The 19,688-nt window shown below is 45.1% G+C and overlaps 1 protein-coding gene across 1 annotated transcript; it reads left to right on the plus strand.

The window, feature by feature from the left end:
• The first annotated feature begins 653 nt into the window (after positions 1-653).
• Positions 654-2,631, plus strand: faslg (Fas ligand (TNF superfamily, member 6)). Its single transcript, XM_053851650.1, has 4 exons — positions 654-968; positions 1,881-1,923; positions 1,997-2,059; positions 2,131-2,631. The coding sequence occupies exons 1-4, from the start codon at positions 687-689 to the stop codon at positions 2,547-2,549; spliced, it is 807 nt and encodes a 268-aa protein (XP_053707625.1). The 5' UTR covers positions 654-686; the 3' UTR covers positions 2,550-2,631.
• The last annotated feature ends 17,057 nt before the right edge of the window (positions 2,632-19,688 follow it).

Consider the following 19,688-nt stretch of genomic DNA (forward strand, 5'->3'; position numbering starts at 1 on the left):
AGGAGCGGTTTCAACGCTCCTTTTTGCCCAGGTTGCCAGGTTTTTGTCAGGTTGTACAACAGTTAAACCTGAGGGAACATTGATGACCATTGTTGATTATTTTCTATTTATACAATTTATTATCTATGCATTATTTATTTACTTATATTTTATTTATTTTGTCATGATATTTGTTGATATATTTATGGGTATTTATTTGTCTTGTGTTGTTTGATGGCTTGTTACTTCACCTTTTTTGCTGATGCTTTGTGGACATCTTTGATGTTTGTTGTGTATCTTTAATGTCTTTGTCAGTTGTCATTGGCTGTTAGCATTGACTGATAACGGTCATCTACTCTACTCGTCTTTAGTGTCTGTAATGTGCTGTCTGAGGCACCTGTGACACCTGCATTGTGGAAGAGCAGTACAGTGCGCTAAAGCCTGAGGTTAGTGCAGTCCTCTGCCTTCCTTTCCTTGATGCTTAGTCAGTAATATTTCAATCTTTTTCATATAATCACACACTTCATTGTGCAGAAACTGTGTCGGTTTGACTGTTTTTTAACCTGATGTTGCACATCATGTTCTGTGTGGGGGAGGGTGGTGGGGTTTGTGGTGAAGAGAGCGACGTCTGAAGTCAGATAAGACAGATGTGTTTTCACAATTGCTCAAACGTCTTGCATGCAGAGACCATACACAGAAGAGCCGGCATGATGAACCAAAATCAGAACTATCCACACCCGGGGGTGTTCGTGGTGGATGCGGGTGGAGGTCAGCAGCCTTTAAATCAGTATCCATATCATGGGCCCAGCTGGTCCTTTCCACCTGCTCAGGAGGTGATGAGGAAAAAGAGGAAGAGCTACAGCTTCATGGGAGTGAGCTCGGGGCTGGTGATGGTGGTGTTGCTCCTCTTTCTGCTCGTGTTTGTGGCCATGGGATATGGAACCTACAAGATCTTCAAGATGCAGGAGCAGCTGTCAAGAATGGCTCAGGTGAGACTGAAAGTACAGGGTCGCTGAATGACATGTTTGAAGAGCAACGCAAAACTGACTACTACTACCACTGGTAATAATAATTGTAATATTACTAACAATGGTAGTCATAATAATATGTTTAGAATTTATAATATTAGTTTGTTATAATTGCACTGTTTATTGAGAAGTACATTTTAAAGAGAAACACCATTGGTGAGAAGAAAATAACACCAAAAAATCCCAAATATTTCACTGTGATTTACAAATGCTCTGTATATTATTCACCAAAAAGGGTGCTGCAAATGACATTTTTGGAGGAAAATGGCGTAAATATTGGTTAGTCTGAAATGATAAATGTAAATGTGCATTCAAGGGAGCAAGAATGGAAGAAATGAAAGAAAAAAATGAATGAAAAAAATATATATACATAATGAATATTATATATATGTATATATATGTATATATATATATAATGTGGTCAGTGACAGACCCCTCATTGAAGAAAAAAAACGAATAAATGATAATATTAATTACATGTGTGTATATATATATATATATATATATATATATATATATATATATATATATATATATATATATATATATATATATATATATATATATATATATATATATAGTTTTCTTCAATGAGGGGTGTGAACTCACTGACCACATTCAAGTAGTAGTCTGTTTTAACTTTGACATGGATGTTTACATCCATTTCAGGGCTCATTTGGACAGTATCCAGGGATGAGATTCACATTTCACAAGGAGACCATCTATATTCAACTTGACTTAGAAATGAGCATTGACCTTTAGAATGAATACTGTTGGACTTTGTGGTTTCCGTCTGCAAAGACAGGATATCCCCTCTGTCACATGTGACCTGCAGAGACGTGATCTAGTAACTCAAACTTTTTTCCTTCACAGGTGAATCATGCGAAGGAATTTAGAGTGGCGGAAAAACAGATTGGTAAGTCAGCAGTTACCAATGTGATAAAGTCTTTCTAGGTAAGAAACATGGTTGTAGCTGTGATCTGTTTTAGGCTTTCGTAATAACACTGCGGAGAAAGAGAAGAAAGCGAGCAGAGCTGCAGCACACGTCATAGGTAACCATGGCTTTTTGACTCATCTTCAGGATAGTGCTTGTTTCACATCTTTCGCATCTTTCCTGTTTCAGGACGGATAGAGACCAAGGTGTTTCACAAAACGTTGCGCTGGGATCCACGCATAGGTCGGGCCTTTGTGACTGAAGGTGTGACTTACCAGGGCAAAGAGGGAGCTCTGCAGATCAATGAGGCTGGCCTTTACCACATTTACTGCAGAGTGGAGCTGACAGTGCCCCACTGCACCTCCACCTTCTCCTTTATCCATTCTGTGTTGGTGAAGAGAGTAGGACAGTCCTCCCCTCTCACCCTGATGGAGGCCCATGAAGTCGGGTTCTGCCCCTCGCGACTGAAGGAGTCATGGACTAAAGAGAGTTACCTGGCTTCTGCAGTGCTGCTGCAGCAGGATGACAAAGTCTTCGTGAATGTTTCACACCCTCGTGATGTTAGACATTCAGAACATGCCAACTTTTTTGGTCTATACAAGGTTTAGAAATCACATAGGCTTGGTTGATGAACACTACGCTGCCGATTGTGTTGTAGCATTAGACATATTTATTAAGCATTATCTGACTGGAAACGCTCTGTTAAAATTAGATTCTTCTCCTGGTTGAATAAATTTTCTTTTAACTGGAGTCTTTTCTTAACCTTTTTTGGATAAGAAAATCACTTTGGGCTACAACACAGGAAGGAAGTACACAATGGCACAGATGACACCCATTTTCAAAGAATTCTGCTGTGGTCAGTGGTTAAATAACCCATTGCCGTGGCATCATATGTCATGCGCAAAGACGGCGGTCACATGCTCAAGTGAAACCAGCTTCATTATTTCTCTTTCAATTCTGCTGTACTTACACATGCATGTGAAGCATCTGACTTTGTTCCTGCTGACTCATCCAACATGCCAAATTTATCAGGAAGTTTTCAGTTATGGTTACATAACTTTAATCTACTGGTTTGAACTTTTGCACTGCCCTGGCGTCTCAGATGCAACATTCTTTCATCTCAGGAAGAGCTCTAGATCTGAACTACGACTGGTACCTCTTTGTTCACTACAGACACTTGCTACTGATGGGAAATGAACTCAACTGAGTGGACGCGTTGCTGCCGCAGTGAAGTTTCCTTCCTGTGTGAACAGAATGACGGTCTTGCATGCATGAGTGTAAGCGCTTACTACATGCATGGAAAATGTACACTTGTGGAAAAAAAAGCCTGTTTTTAAAATATAATCAGAATGACCCAGTTAGGTCTTCACCGCACTCCACATCTTCCGCAGTGTAATGGTAAATATGCTTATTCTGTCTACACAAGGAAATATTTCGCCATTTAACAATGCTGATAACATCTTAGAACACCTGCTTCAGCCTCCCATGCATAGAGTAGCGATGCGTTTACATTCAGCATGAAAATAGAGGATTGTTAAAATGTGTTTGCAACAGAAGTAAATGTGAAAGTGAAGATATTTGAAATGAAAACAACAGTAAAAAGAGCTCAAATAAAAATGGCCTTTTGATCAAGAGTTCAAATGTGCAACAGGTTGTACCAGAACATTTCCATCAACCATTGCCAAACTACAGATGAAAAAAAAAAGGTGCAGAGCCTCAGGAATCTACGGAGCCCCTGATGCAGTCCTTCTCAAATAGTGGGGCGGGCTCATGAGTGGATGTGCATCCACTCCACTCATGAAACAAGTTATTCTTTATTGCAAGTTGATCTTTCTTTTTTCTTGCGTTTTTTATTTTTCTCAGTTATGCAGAGGTGTATTTATAATAATTTTATAGACAAATGATATTTTTTCAGAGGCAGTGGAGAGTTAGGGGTGTGAAACGTTTACCTCTTCCTGAAGGGGGCGCAACTGAAAATCATTGAGAAGCACAGCCCTCATGGGACATCTAAAACAAGAAACTTAGCTAGTATACAAATATAATTCAAATCTTAAATCCCATCAAGATCTTTAAATTAAAATGCTTGCATGATGCATGTGTGAATGTCTATACATATTTTGCTTTTTTTAATTTCATGGATGATAATGGCTACAATCTCTACAAATTGAAATGAGTCTAAATCAGCATGTTACTATGTCTGTCAGCTTCTGGCATAAATGGATGTAAGACATAAACATAAATGTGGTGGCACAATGCATTAATGAGCAACAAGCCAAGCAGGTTAGGAACTATGTAATAAGTAGGGATTTGCATTTTTGGTTTTTGGTTGAAAGACTTTTTCCATCAAAACAACACGAAATCAGATGTTGTAAGGACACAAGCTTGAATTCCTCGGTGCATAAAAGCGAGTATTGGCTGCATGCAGCACTGCTCACACGCGCCTCCTCCGTGTTGCTAACTCCAGAGATCAGCTCCGCTGATGCGTCTGACACTGTAGCAGATGCTATTCCATTAATTGCAGCTGACCAAAGAGTGAAAACAGCATGGCCTACTTGCATTTCCTGCAAATTTCCTTAGGATGTTGGAAATGTGCACGACCGGTGCATGACCTGCCTGGGTCCCAAGCACTTGCTGGAGATTCACTCCTCTGCTACTACTCTTCGCACAAACAAAGGCACTCAGCCCGTAGATAAGGTGAAGCTGGTTGGGCAGACCGGGGAGCAGCAACCCGAACTGTCCCAGACCAAGGGGAAAGCCTCCAAGAAGATGAAACTGTGGGACAAGTCCAAACAATGGGATGAGATCCACGTCTTTGTGGAAGAAGATCTGGGACTTCCCTTCAAGGAACTCGCAGAGCGGGCTCAGGTGCCGACTCAAGAGGACACTAAGAGTGTTGAAGACAGCAAGGACGTTGTCGCTCCCCCTGCGAGATTACTTCCGCTGGATGGCAAGCCAGCAGAGAGACGACTGCAGATGTGAGCCAACGCGCAGCGCCGGTGGTTTCAGCGGCAGTCTCAGGGAGACTGACTGGGAGCCGAGGTCCCTGCAGTGGCAGTAGACCATGGAAGGAGGACGCCCGAGGTTGGTCGGAGGGTGCCATGGTGGAGGAATGGGAGTTGTCTCCACGGATCATCACATCCATCTTGAACTGGTTCAGATTACCGGTTGCAGGTCTTTTCACTAGAAAAGCAAATGCAAAATGTCCCCTCTGGATCTCATTGAGAACGCCAGACTGCCCCCCATTAGGGCTCTGTCACACCCTCAACGGGATTACTCTATGCGTTCCCGCCATTACGCACATCAATGATGCCGCTAATGCAACGGATAAGGCACCTCAAATTGGTGGAGATTGTGGTGGCCCCTGAAAGTCAGGGCACCAGGTGGTTTCCGGACCTGTTGTCAGTGGGAGATCCCTGGCCAATTCCATACGTGCCGTGGGCTCTGTCGCAGGCGGGGGATGATCTTGTCACATCCTGTCCTGGGATGTCCTCTCAAGGTTTTTGTTGTTGAGAGGGTGAGGTTAGGTGATCTAGTGGTCACCGCGATTCAGAGTGCCCGCACTTTGTCAACTAACAGATAGTATGACACCAGATTGTGGCTTTCAACAACTGGCGCCAGGAAAAAGCACTGGTTGCAACGTCGTGCCCTCGGTCCGAATTTTGAGTGGGAGTGTTTGCTGCAGCTATTACTGCAGGACACGAGGCCTTTGGCAGACACACAACCAGAAGCCATCTGGTGGTCAAGCGATTTTCACAAGGAGCTTGTAGGATCAGACCAGTTGCCAGGGCTGTTATCCCTCGTTGGAGTCTGCAGAGTGGGTGACCTTTTGTGCCCTGGGAGTCGGCTCGACTCAAGATAGTGTCTAGGAAGACGGAGCTCCATCTGGCCTTGGTTTCTGCTATGAGAGCTTGGGTAGTCTATGTGTAGCGGACGAGAACGATGCGTGAACCCGAGAAATGATTTGTGAGCTACAGTGGTCAATTGGCTGGGAGGGTAGTGACCACGCAGAGTTTGGCTCATTGGTTCTGTGAGGCCATCTGCCTGCAGCCAAGACTGTGTCATGTGTTTGTCCACAACACAGTGAATAGACCTGCCCACAGAAGATGCTTCTCTTCTGCAGATGGTGTAGTGGAGCTGCTTGGACGGGTTTCTAGATGAGGTGGAGGTGTTGGTCACAGTAAGAGATCAGACATGCCTGACTTTAGGGCTTTCATCTTCTTCCCAGTGCAGACATCACAGGTCAAGCATAGCAGAGGTCAGCCGCTTGGAGTCTTAATCATCTACAGCTTCTCCCCTATATCCGCCACGCTTTTCTGCAGGACTGGTCTTGATGTGAAGGTCTGTCTGCTCAGTGGACACCTGTAGATGCTCTTCTCATCTTCCTTGTTCTGGCAACTTTCAATACAGATCTTACAGTAGATATGTCCAAAATGTGGACCGGCCTGCTGGTTCAACATATTTTCAAACTTCCTTGCATCACTGTGCTGAGTCTGGCAAGACTCCCCTGAAGGTGTGAAGCCCCGCAAAATAGATGTGGTTAAAAATAAATAAGGTGAGACATGTGCCATGTTGAAGGAGCGTAGGTGAGCATGTTGCTGTTTTCCATCGACGTCTTGATGCCCCTGAATTGAATTTGACTTAATATCCAGTCTACATTTACTTTCAATAAGTTTTACTTAATTTTGTGTTTTTTCGTCATTGCTAAACAAATTGTCCACACAACTCTTGAAAACACACAGCAATGAATCTGTCAATTGCATGTTGTAGAAACATGGGGCCTACAACTGTGGCTTCCGATAAGATGGCCACAAAAATAGAACTTCCTACATGAGACCTGTTAAATTTGCAGAAAATTATTCTCAACAGAGAAGAAAAGAAAAGCAGGATTGGGTGAACAGACAAAGTGACGATGCAAAGAAGGCTGAGAAGAAAGTAGCCCCAAGAAGAACTGGAACTGGAACAAAGGAGGGGGACTCGATGTGAAAAACAAAAATGAGAATGAATTCAGCTTAGCTTCATATGCAGACAGAATAAAAATATAGAAGAAGTGAAACAAGAGAAGACTTGACAAGCCACCTTCTTGTGGGGACATATTGGCGTGTCAACACAGCTAAAAGTAGTTCATTATAAATGGGCGCAGGTTTGGTTCAAAGCCTGGTTAAGGTTTGCCATTTGTGTGTGCGTGTGTAAGAGAGAGAGTGTGTGCCTGCTTCAATCTTTTTTTCATAATGCCACTCAAAAGAACAGGTCATGGAAATAAAAAGCAGAAGGCAGCAAGCGTGCACTGATCGGTTCACCTCACACGTTTAAAGCTTGTCTTAAGCTCCATCTACCAGATATTCAATGAACTGCAGTTTCATGAACGTTCACTCACCCTTGCTCACCTGACACTTGACCCGGGGACCAAGTCTGGCTGTCACCTGTGAAGTGCGGCACATTTTTGTATTTGAAGAGCACATTTCATTAGGCTGTAGATTTGAAGCGAAAATGGTCGTTCAGGCCTGTATTGCATGTTGTTTCATTGCATCAGACATTCATCTTTGGTTGCTGTTTTTTCGCACTGTCAGGTCGAATATATTCAGCCGCCGAGTAGTCTCTCTCTCTCTCTCTCTATATATATATATATGTATATTAGATTAGATTTGTTGAATATATATATATATATATATATATATAAACAGGAGTGGTTGCACGGGTTCAATTAGGTGCTACAGCAGTTCAAGATGGGGTATCGATTAGAATACCGGAGGAGGTCGATGAGAGGAGGAGGATGGTCCTGATTCAGAGGTGTTTATTTGCAGCACTCAGTACAGCATCAATATTAGTTTCTGTAATAAAGGAAATCACAATTCACGTCAGGTTACTAACTACTGAACAAAGATGCAGGCATCTCTAAGTCCACATACAACACAAGCAACACAGATCCATAAACGGCCCAACGGCGACACCTAGCGACCGATATAGAACTACACGCAACTCGGACTCTGTGACGAACGTTACGGACACACATAAACGACGACCAAACATGTGCATCCGTACAACACTGTGCTTAACATGAGTGAAGCTCAACTTACTTCTGCTCAGTCACTCAAACGCTTGAGTGCTGCTGAACCAGGACCCGACGTGACCACGACCGAACACTAGCTCCACACATAGGGAAAAGGAACGATGGGAAAAAGGAACGATGGGAAAAAGGAACGTGACGTAAAATGCAAATGAGCAAAAGGCTCTTAAAGTGACAGACTCATGGTGGGAGCCTTTTATACAGCCGCCCCCAAATGTGTAAGGCACATTTGCTACAATAAATCTTAACTGTTCCTGACCATTGACCCTGAACACGGTGGAGGTTCTTCCTCCCCAGATGGAATAGCAGGTAGCACCACGAGCCGGGCAACTGGTCGAGTGTAGACATGTCCCTTGATGTTCACATCAGCTGACCGGATGCACCCGTCAGTACTGCGATGAACTTTCACCACGCGTCCTACAGACCATTGGGCGCGTGGCAATTGAGGCTCCACCACCATGACGACTGCTTCGTTCAGGAGTTCAGGGGGGGAGGAATTCCATTTCTGGCGGACCTGCAGACTGGGTAGATATTCCCTGATGAACCTGGACCAAAACTGATCCGCAAGAACCTGGGAGTGCCTCCATCGTTTACGGCTCAGAATCTCTGTTTCTGGGTAGACTACTTGGGGGAGGGATCCGTCAGGCCGCCCCATGAGTAGGCTATTTGGAGTGATGGGGTCGAGATCTGCAATATCCGCGGACACATAGCCTAATGGCTTTGAGTTGAGGATGGCTTCGACTTCCAGCAGAACGGTAAGTAGGACCTCTTCTTGGACTGGTTGGGAGCCTAGGCAGACATAGAGGGCAGCTTTGACCGACCGAATTTCCCTTTCCCACACTCCTCCGAAGTGTGGGGCCGCTGGAGGATTGAAAGAGAACTTGATCTGTTGCTGTGCCAGTTGGATTTGCAAGCTTTGGACCATGCTGCTATAGGCCTCCTGGAGTTCTCTTTCTCCAGCTTTAAAGTTGGTCCCTCTGTCTGACCACACCTCTGCAGGGGTCCCTCTTCTTGCAATGAATCTCCGCAAGGCCATCAGGTAAGCATCAGCATCCAGGCTATTGAGGAGATCCAGGTGCACAGCTCTGGTCATCATACATTTAAATATGAGCCCCCAGCGTTTCTCATGTCGTCTTCCAACTTTCACCACCATAGGCCCAAAACAATCCACGCCTGTGGAGTAGAATGCTGGCTTGTGCAGTCTGAGGCGGGCAACAGGGAGATCTGCCATCCTAGGAACAGAAGGCCGCGCTCGCCAGCGTTGACAGTCAGGACACGTACGTTGGTATCTTCGAATCAGTTCCCGCCCTCGAAGGATCCAGTATGATCTTCGCAGCTCCGCAAAGACCCGTTCTGAGCCAGGGTGGTGTAGGTCTTTATCGTACTTCTGGACAAGTAGGTGTGTCGTAGGGTGAGAGGCATCCAGGACTACAGGGTGCAATGATGGGTGTTCTTGACCGGCCAAACGTCTGAACCGACCGCCGACCCTGATAAGGTTCAATGACATGTCCATTTCTGGGGAGAGGGTGAGCAAGCGACTCCCCGCTGAGACGGGCTTGCCTGCTGCTAGGAGCTTGTAGTCTTCAGGAAAGGACCGTTGCTGGGCTAGTCTAAGGACCTGATTCTCCGCTTGGTGGTAATGCTCTGCGATCAGGGAAGGACTACATGTCTCTGACTGGTACATGTCTTGTACAGTGGCATCTATGAGCTCCTGCCATGTGTTGTGCTCCTTGTCACCTGTAAGAGGGGGTGAAGTAGCTGTTAGTCCACAGTGAGTGACTTTTCGGAGCTCGGTTTCCTCTTCAACTGATGCCAGGGAAGGTTGCTCAGGCCAATGTTCAGGGCTTTGGAGGAGGAAGGTAGGTCCACAAACCCATCTATTTGGCTCTACCAGAGATGCTAGGGTCTTCCCCCTAGTCAGGTCATCAGCTGGGTTATTGGACTCAACATAGCGCCAAGTGCACTTCTCAGTTAACTCCTGTATCTCTGCTACTCTCACCCCTACAAAGACCTTGTACCGGCAGGACTGAGATTGTAACCAGGTCAAAACAGTTGTGGAGTCTGACCACAATACAATGCAGTCCAGATTCAGGGTGAGTTCTTTCTCAATGAGATAGGCTAATTTGGCACCCACCAGGGCTGCACAGAGTTCTAGGCGTGGAATGGATTGGATACGCTTGGGGGCCACTCTCGATCGAGCCATGATGAATGACAAGCAGGTCCCTACAGAAGGGCTTTGTGTCCTGAGGTAGGCAACTGCTCTGTAGACCTGCTCAGAGGCATCTGCAAAAATGTGGATCTCGTGAGTAGCACCCTCTAGCTGGATGTCCTTAGGCATATATGGTCGTGGGAAGGATAGGTGAGGTAGGGACTGCAGTTCGGCCTCCCGGTTTGACCAGGCCTGTAAGAGCTCGGGTGGTAGATTGGGATCATCCCAGCTGCGCTGCTTGTCCCATAGCTGCCGAATGATGAGCTTGGCCCGAGTAGAGAAGGGCAGTAGGAGGCCTAAAGGGTCATATTGAGAGGCAAGAACTCGATAGATGTTCCTCAAGGTAGGTATCTCATAGGTCACTGGCCGGTGTTTATAACTCAGGGTGTCCGTGCTCCAGTTCCAACTGAGGCCAAGTGTTGACTCGAGGGGGTTTGACTTGTCCTGCACAAGCCACGGGTCAAGGCTCTCTGACCTGGCTTCATGAGGTAGGTGACTCAGGGCATCTGGATTGTTGCAGGCCCATTGTCGCAGATCAAAACCGGCGGGGGCCAGAAGTTCTCTGAGCTGATCAACTAAAAGTTTTGCTTCATCAGGAGTGCGCACACTCTGCAGGCAGTTGTCCACATAGAAACACTTTTCAACTGAAAATCTCAGCTTATCACCTGGCTGGCTGTTGGCTGCAACGTGACTCTGCAGGGCGTAAGTGGCACAGCATGGGCTACATGTGGTGCCAAATGGAAGGACTTGCCACTCATATACCTTGGGAGCTTCATCCCCATTTAGGTCACGCCACAGGAACCGCAACAGTGGCCGATCTTCAGGTAGGAGTCGAACCTGGTGGAACATTCCTTTGATGTCTCCACTAACCGCCACAGGATATTCACGGAACCTTAGCAGGACTCCGAGCAGGGAAGCGCCAAGAGTAGGTCCAGGAAGAAGGTATTGGTTAAGGGTCTGTCCCAAGTATTGGTGTGAACAGTTAAACACAAGGCGATTTTTCCCATTGTGGCTGACAAGGTGATGAGGAATATACCAACATTCTTTTGGTGGGATGGTTTCAGGAGCCACTTCTTGCACAGTGCCAGAGTCGGGAGAGCCTTTGCATCTCCACCTTATAGGCTTTAGCTTGAATAGGGTTCTTACGGAGACGTCTCTCGGTGCTACGCAACAGCGGCATGACTGAATCAGTTGGAGCACTGAGCTGTGGCATGTTGGGATGGCGCAACAATGGGGTGGCATACCTCGAAATTCCATCCACCTTGGTCCTGACAGTCTTGGTCTCAAGCACCGCAACAGCCAGCTTATCTTGCTTTGAACGAGTAGCCTCTTTCTCGTTTCGGTAGGGGATTGTATCTATCTCCCAAAGCCTTTTGACGTGCTTGAACAATTCATCGCCAGTCGATGGTGAGGATATGAAGAGACACTGGGTTTCGTCAGTGAGCCGCCCCGTGCTTCTCACAGGACCCTGGAGGGTCCACCCGAGTCTTGTGTGGATAGCTGCTGGACCCCCAGGCGGTCCAAGCCGGACAGGCTCCACAGGGGTGATAGGATGAGGCTGATCTGATCCAATGAGAAGGGAGGGCTGGGCTCCCTTCAAAGCTGGAATGAGAAGCCCTCTGAGGTGTCGAAACCTCCTCTGCAGGCGATCAACGGGATAGCTGTGCTGAGCCAGGCTGAGACGGCTAGCTGTGAACGCTCCTGCAATGTTGTATCTGTTCTCAGGGTTGGTAGCTGGGGAGACGCTGAAAGACACCTTATGGCCATGGAGCACCTGGATGTCCTGACGTACTGTCCGCAGTGGGAGATCTTCAGGAAGGCCCTTCATACCAAGGAACTTAGCTGCAGCAGGGAGAAGCATAGTTCTCTCTGACCCATCATCTAGAATGGCAAAGGTCTCCAGAGTTCGCTTCCCATACTGTACGAGCACTGGCACAACTTTCAATAGGACTCTGTTCCCAGTTCCATGACGGTCAAGGTAGAGGGCATCTGAGGTGGAACTAGTTAGGCAGGCTTCTTCTCTAACTGCAGTATTCATGCTCCCACTTGTTGCTCTTGTATTTATTTCGTGAAGGGCCAATAGGTGTTTCTTCTGGCAAATGTTGCAGGCTTTCTTCAATGTGCACTGTGCTGCTTGGTGTTGCCGAGCACATCGCCAGCACCGATTATTAGCCTGGATCCATTCTTTCAGTTGATCTTTGGAAAGCTTGGCGACGTCACTGCATTGACTGAAATAATGCTCCTTGCTCTCACAGTAAGCACAGTAGGCTTTTGTCTTCGTTTGGTTCTTCACTGGACTCTCTTTACCTGGCTGTATGGGGGGCACTGGTGGCTCTTCAGCGCCATGCAGGATTGTAGTTGTTTGTTTCTTGGGGCTCTCACTCTTAGCATAGCTTCGATCTCGGCTTCCTCTTCCCCCGAGCTGATTATCGAATCCTTGACACCATGACTCATAACGGAGCCACTCGGATAGCTCATACAATGTATGTCCAGCTCTTGGTTGCTTGCCCTGGTGTCTACAAAAGTCAGCTCGCTGTTCTGGAGGTAGTTTGCTCAGCAATCGAGCTACATGTGAGCCACAGTTCAGTTCAATTTCACCTTCAGGTCCCAGGGTCTGCAACAGGCCTACCAATGACTGGATTTGAAGTGAAAACCTTTGGAATGCTGCGGCATCTCTCCGCCTAACTTCAGGGGCCTCTAATACGCTAGCTATTTTTCGTAGAGCCAGGTGATGAGGTTGGCCAAACTTGTCATGTAGGGCCATCATTGGTGAGTTTAAATAAGCATCCGCAAGGAGTTTGGCTTCATCGAACTTTAAATGATCAACCAGTACTTGGTACTTGAAGAGTTCAGTAGCATCGACTGGCAGGAGGTTTTCCAAAGCTATGCGAAGCCTCGCAAACTCACTTGGGTCAGGGTGCAGGAACTTTGGGATGGTCGGCTGTGGGCCTCTATATACCTGCTCAGGCACATGACGACCCGGGTTGGGTGACGTTGCATAGACTTCTGGAAGCTGATAGGCTGATGTAGACGTGGGACGTGTGCGGCCTGGGTAGGAGGGAATAAGCCGTGGCTGTGAGAAAGTTGGTTGTCTTCGGGGAAAGGATCCCGAAGCATGGGAGTGATCTGGTTGGCCTGGTTTCACCAGCGGTGGAGGGGGAGGAGGGTAGGCAGCAGCGTTGTCCGCGTAGTAGATTGGACCAGCATGTTGTCGTTGATCAATCTGAAGGTTGTGAATACTGTCATAAAGGTCAGTCTCCGCTGAGGGCCAGGGTGGAGGATCAGGCCAGTTCTCTTCCTCGTCTTCATCTGTAGCACTATAGGTTGGGCAACCAGCGACGACAGGTCTTGGCTCCCGACATATGCGTGATGGAGCTCGACTAACAGCTTGACCAATGTCTGCTTTCAAGGAACAGGCCACCTGGAGGAGCTCTTTAATCTCGCACCGCGCCTCGTCCAGTGCTCTCATGCCGGACTGAAAAACTTGTTGTTGGTGCACAAGTCGAGCATTCTCCTCTTGGATGGCTCTCATCTCGGAGTAGTAGGGCTCCTGACTTGAGTAGGAAGGGGAAGGGTTATCGGGACAGTGCCAGTCGCTTCCCTGGAGATGACCGGGGGTTCGTCGAGGGGTCTCTGGTTGAGCCGCATGCCCAGAAAGTCCACTGTAGGGGGCTTGGTCTGAATAGCGGGGCATGGTACACGATAAATCTTCTCTGGTGATTGATGATGTTAATCCCTTCTGTCCACTGTGAGGAAGGCCTGCATACTCCACTTCAAAGTCTAGAAGTCTGACAGGAGGACGTGTTCGTCGCCGAGGTCTGACGACAGAGTGGATCTCTCCATCTGAGTCCATCTTGGACGCTGTATCCGGCTCGAAGGACCAAATAAACAGGAGTGGTTGCACGGGTTCAATTAGGTGCTACAGCAGTTCAAGATGGGGTATCGATTAGAATACCGGAGGAGGTCGAAGAGAGGAGGAGGATGGTCCTGATTCAGAGGTGTTTATTTGCAGCACTCAGTACAGCATCAATATTAGTTTCTGTAATAAAGGAAATCACAATTCACGTCAGGTTACTAACTACTGAACAAAGATGCAGGCGTCTCTAAGTCCACATACAACACAAGCAACACAGATCCATAAACGGCCGAACGGCGACACCTAGCGACCGATATAGAACTACACGCAACTCGGACTCTGTGACGAACGTTACGGACACACATAAACGACGACCAAACATGTGCATCCGTACAACACTGTGCTTAACATGAGTGAAGCTCAACTTACTTCTGCTCAGTCACTCAAACGCTTGAGTGCTGCTGAACCAGGACCCGACGTGACCACGACCGAACACTAGCTCCACACATAGGGAAAAGGAACGATGGGAAAAAGGAACGTGACGTAAAATGCAAATGAGCAAAAGGCTCTTAAAGTGACAGACTCATGGTGACAGAATCAACTTTCATGGTTTCACAGAGACATTTGGAATCAACTGGGAAAATGTTGAATTTTACATCATCCAAAATAGATGATTAATTCATATATAGTTTTATGTTATTATGTTTTTATTCATAACTTTAATGTCCCTTTTACAAAAACAGCTTCCACCATCTTCTTTTCAGCATCGAATACGAAAACTACAGCAAAAACTGTGTTCGTGCGATCCGCCGATGGTGTATGGCGCGAAATTAAACGCACTAGGAGAACTCAAAAATCAACTCTGCTACCGGTCCAAAGTTAAAAATATAAACCAGAGAATTGCCAGATCTCAGTTCAAATTTTTCCCTTAATTTGAAATCAATAGAGATCATCACCTCCTTTGTAAATGGTTGGATTCATTGAGGTTATTGGATGTTTTATTTATTTTTGTATTTCATTCGAGTTATATCATTCAATTTTCTCAGTATATTGTTTAGTCATGAAAAAGCATGTATCTGGTCCTTTGCCTGCTTTGCGTTAAATGTATTTGTTCTCCATTTCTTTGGAATTTATAATAATAATAATTTGCGATGGGTGGCCTTCTCTGTGGTGTGAGCACCAGCCCTCATATGAACAATGATAACAAAGAGGCGAAGCAGTGAGAGAGACATGCTCTCTCATGCTTCTCTTCAGTATGGAGCAGTTCTGACTATTATTAGATAATATTCCCATCCACAAACAAATATGGGATGCAGTTGCGTCATAGACAGATGTTAACAGTAGAGGGAGTGACAGTTTAACACGTGAGTTCTGAGAGAGAAGTCACTCCCACATGATAAAACTCCTCTTCTGCGTGAAATGACCCAAGTTCTGATCAGGGCTTGTTTCAGAGCTCACATTCTTTGTTACATTCCAGTCTGCAACGCTTTTTACGGATAAATACTCCGTTCAACATCTTTGTTAGATTAGATTTGTTGGATAAAATAATGACTCTTGAAGCTCTGAAACAAAGACTCTCGATCACCGTTCATCATTGTGTATTTGATAACAATTATTTGATATCTTTTTTTTTCTTTACAATTAACCTGATCCTGGGAGGAAGGGAGTAGGAGTTGTTGTCCTTGTCTATGTATGATTGTATAGTATTGTGCCTTTATTGTTTGAATGTCGTGCATAAAATATGTAAAATCTAAATGAAGTTTGATTAAAAAAAAAAAAAAATCTGTATCTCTGTTTTCCTGTCTAGAAAAAACGTTATAGGTGGAAACATGTTTATTGGTTTCACCTTGCATGGAAAGGGTGTGGGTTTAATAGGAACAGTCTGCTGTAGCACGTGGGCATGTATTCCGAGAAAAATCACAAACCGATGAAAAATAACGCCTTGCAGTGGTCAAACTGTCAAAGCGAACCTTTGCCTTCCAACTGGAGTAGATGATGCTCAACTCGTGAATCAGTTATCAACACTTGACTAAACGGTGATGCCTTTCCATCGCTGTACAATAATCTTTGCTGCAGACAATTTCATGTATTTCCAGCACAATTTTATACTGACATTAGCATGGGATTATAATCTGCTAGTCTTTAACAGTCCGTGTTGGAAACCCTTCAGAGGAGGAAGGAGTGCAATGCCAAGGATTGAATGTCCATTGTCCAACCCGGATGTGTTGTCAGTTTACAACTTTCTATCAAGTGTCTGGTGCCCTACTCGAGTGCACACTTCCTCATTTTTCCACAGGGCTCTGTAGTTTTGGTGTTCCAGATACAGAACAAGAAAAGCAGGTTCTATTTGAATGAACTAAAATTAATCTACAACTGTTTTTTTGTGTAATTAATAATACCTTATTACATTGAGTGAAAAAAAAATGCAGTTTCCCAAGCACAAATGTGTTGAAAAAAGCATCATGACTTACAGTTAATGTGAATTGCTGACTCACACACATAGCCACAGGCAGGAGAGACTCTGTGTGGGCGTGTGGGAGGAGATGAGAAAACTATTATTGGCCAACTGTGTTAAGGTGTGGAATCTGCATGCTGATAAAACCTCAGTAGTTTGCGTGAATGAAAAAAAAAAAGCCACGTGGTGCCTGAAAATAGCTGAGCAATAAGTGAGTGTAAACAGTCTCAGACTTTCACTCTGGAACCTGTAAAACTGCAGATACGACCTACTGTTTGCCACTCTTTTACAAAGATAATACGGGAAATTTATGTTGTGATTGTTGATACTAAAAAGTGTATCAACAACTCCAAAACTCGCAGTAGATGCAGTACAGTGCTACACATTGTGCTACAATGTATGATGCAACAATGAATGTAACAGAGAGAAGGAAGTTATTTCGGTCACTTTTATCATTTTTCATGAATCAATTCTACTGTCTTAAAAGGAATTTTAGATGCAGACTCTAGAACAAACGATGACGCTATGTTGCTCTAACTGTTCTCAGATTATTATAAACATTCACTTCCTCTTGTTTGCAGGTACATCGCCTCCTCGAGTTTCTCATCGAGTTCCATCTGAGGGCCTGGTCAGGCACACCTGAAAGAACAATGAGTATCACAAGCGAGGTGGGCCAACTGCAAGAGACTGGAGGACTTTCCTGCCCAGCCACTTGATTCTAAGCTTCTAAGCTTGTGAACAATCAAACCATAATAAGGCCAAACCTTCATGAAACTAGCTTGATTTCGCTTACATCTGAAAAATGCCATCTGAAATGATATCTCTGGTTGACAAATACTTATGACAAAAGTCAAATGCAGGACCCGAAAAACTCATAACATAGCACCAACCAACCAACAGTGCACCCTCCTCTCAAAGTTGACCATTGTACAGGGTGATGTGAAAACAGAAATAACTGCCATCATAATATTCTATTGTGTGTACTGTGATGTAGTGCTTATATGTCTTCATTTCCCCTGCAAACATAACCTGTGTTTCAATCTTTGGCTGTGCTCTAAAGCTCTCATCAATGATGAATTATTCACATCATAAGACATCATAATGCATTTATGATGCTTTATACAAGTTGATAAAAATAATAAATAATATTTATAATTTCATTTGAGAATCATTAAATAAAATGTATAAAAATCAAAGAATTTAAATAATACCATGTCATGGTGTTATTATTTTACACTGTCCAGATCACATTTTTCCTCTCTAAGTATGTACTGTATGTCATGACTCTGCTCCTCTTTTGTCCCTTGAGTCATGTTTTTCCGCCTCCCTTCCTGTTCCTCTGGCACACGGCTGGAGCCAATGAACCCCTAATCACCTAAGTACTTAAACACCTGGACTCCAGCAACGTGTGCCAGATCGTGTCTTCCAGTTCCTGCGTTTCTCCCATTATTTCCCTTTCCCGGTGATTGCTCCTCCAGTTCCTGAGATTTGGACTTTTCTTGTAGCCCCCATGGTAGCTCCTGGTTCTCGTGGCTCTCCTTGTTTGGTCTCTTGTTCTGTGAGCGAGCTTTGTTTTTGATTACTTTGTCTTAGACCCTGGTGCCTGAGTTAGTGTTTTGTTTCTTGTCTATTTGTGTTTCCTGGTTTCTTTTGTGCTTGACTCTTGGTCCATTCTGATTTCGTCTCTCCTAGTTCCCTGTGGTTTAAGTTAGTTTTCTTCGGGTTTGGTGACGCCTTCTGTTGTGTTTAAGTACTTAACACAGGAGCAGAGTCATATCACTGTGATGCAGCCACTGAGACTATTGAATGTCCCACCCCTGTATGAACACAATCTTAATATTCTATTCTATTCTTAACATTCACCCACAGTCAGATCATCCTATCACAGAAAAAAACAAGATGTATTTATACATTTTTATTATTAAATAAAATATATGGGTATATTTACATATATTAAAAGCAAGATCAACCGAGTATATGTACATGATCATTGAGTGATGCTGCAGAGTATCTGTGGCAGACGAGGATCTGGTCACGGCTCATACTCTAGGATATGCACCGAAAGTATGTAAATATTCGACTGAGAGCGGACACTGATGGTGACGTCGTTGACCAGCTTGGCAGTTTCGTAAAAAAAGATCACTTTCTCATTTGCCTGTGGAGTGATGGTTTGAAGGGGACCTTCTTTTTTATCCCGAGTTTGCAGGAGCTCGATCTCTCTAGTGCCCAGGGCGGCGGAGATCCAGCCGTAAATGAGGTATGTGCTTCCTTTCTTTACAGTGAAGATGTCGTATTTTTCTCCTTCCTTTAGATCTGATGGTAGAGGGAAACAAATCCATCGTCCATCAGTATTTATGGAAGCAAAAGTCTGACTGAGGCTTACCTCTGTGGGTTACTGTGACGTTGACCTTGTCACTCTGTTCAGAAGAAAAAAAAGGAATTGAAACGATTAGAAGTGAAATGATGCCTGGCATTGTTTTGCATGTTTCATTCAGCTTCATAACTACATTACTACGCTGCATTTGATTTGAAAAATAAAAATAACAAGCATTTCTTTGCTGTTGAGTTCTCACCTGCGGGTGTGGGTCCCTGAGCATCAGGCAGGTGAGCCCTGCAGCTAAAGCCAAAATGATCAGCCCCATCACTGTCAGGGGAACAGCCACGTGCGAGAGGGGCCGAGGAGCCGGTGGACCTTCAGGCTTCAGAGTTGTCTTGCAACTGTCCATTGATATTTGAACAAGAGTTTCTTTCAGCTCTGCCGCCTTGTTCTCCATCATCCAGACTGTTGTTTGTAGCATTCTCACACTCAAGTTTATATTGTCTGTCTTCCCACACACTGAGGTTAAATTAGGCAATCCTGAGTGGGGTAATCCCAGATGCTGGCTCCGCCCTCTGTGCGCTGTGAAAATGGGAATGCGAGGACTCCCTCTTTGTGTCAGCGTAAGTGATCCACTCTCACTGCGTAAGGGATTGCCCAATCTTGTGATAAGACCTGAGATAAGCATCAGATGAGTCACCCAAGACCAGGGAGCTGGAATCCCTGCTTTGAATCGAATGTTACAACGGGGACCAAATCTGTCACATGCCTTCCTCATGATTGTTTTAAACCGCAGGAAGGCAGCAAAGAATTGTTCAAAGGTGTAAAGAATATTTCTCTCTTTTG

The sequence above is a fragment of the Synchiropus splendidus genome, chromosome 1, assembly GCF_027744825.2.
Source record: "Synchiropus splendidus isolate RoL2022-P1 chromosome 1, RoL_Sspl_1.0, whole genome shotgun sequence".
NCBI classification, from domain to species: domain Eukaryota; kingdom Metazoa; phylum Chordata; class Actinopteri; order Syngnathiformes; family Callionymidae; genus Synchiropus; species Synchiropus splendidus.

Coding starts and splice junctions, on each gene's coding strand:
- faslg (XM_053851650.1), top strand. CDS start 687: ATGATGAACCAAAATCAGAACTATCCACACCCGGGGGTGTTCGTGGTG. Junction 969..1,880: donor AGCTGTCAAGAATGGCTCAG/GTGAGACTGAAA, acceptor TTTCCTTCACAG/GTGAATCATGCGAAGGAATT. Junction 1,924..1,996: donor AGTGGCGGAAAAACAGATTG/GTAAGTCAGCAG, acceptor GATCTGTTTTAG/GCTTTCGTAATAACACTGCG.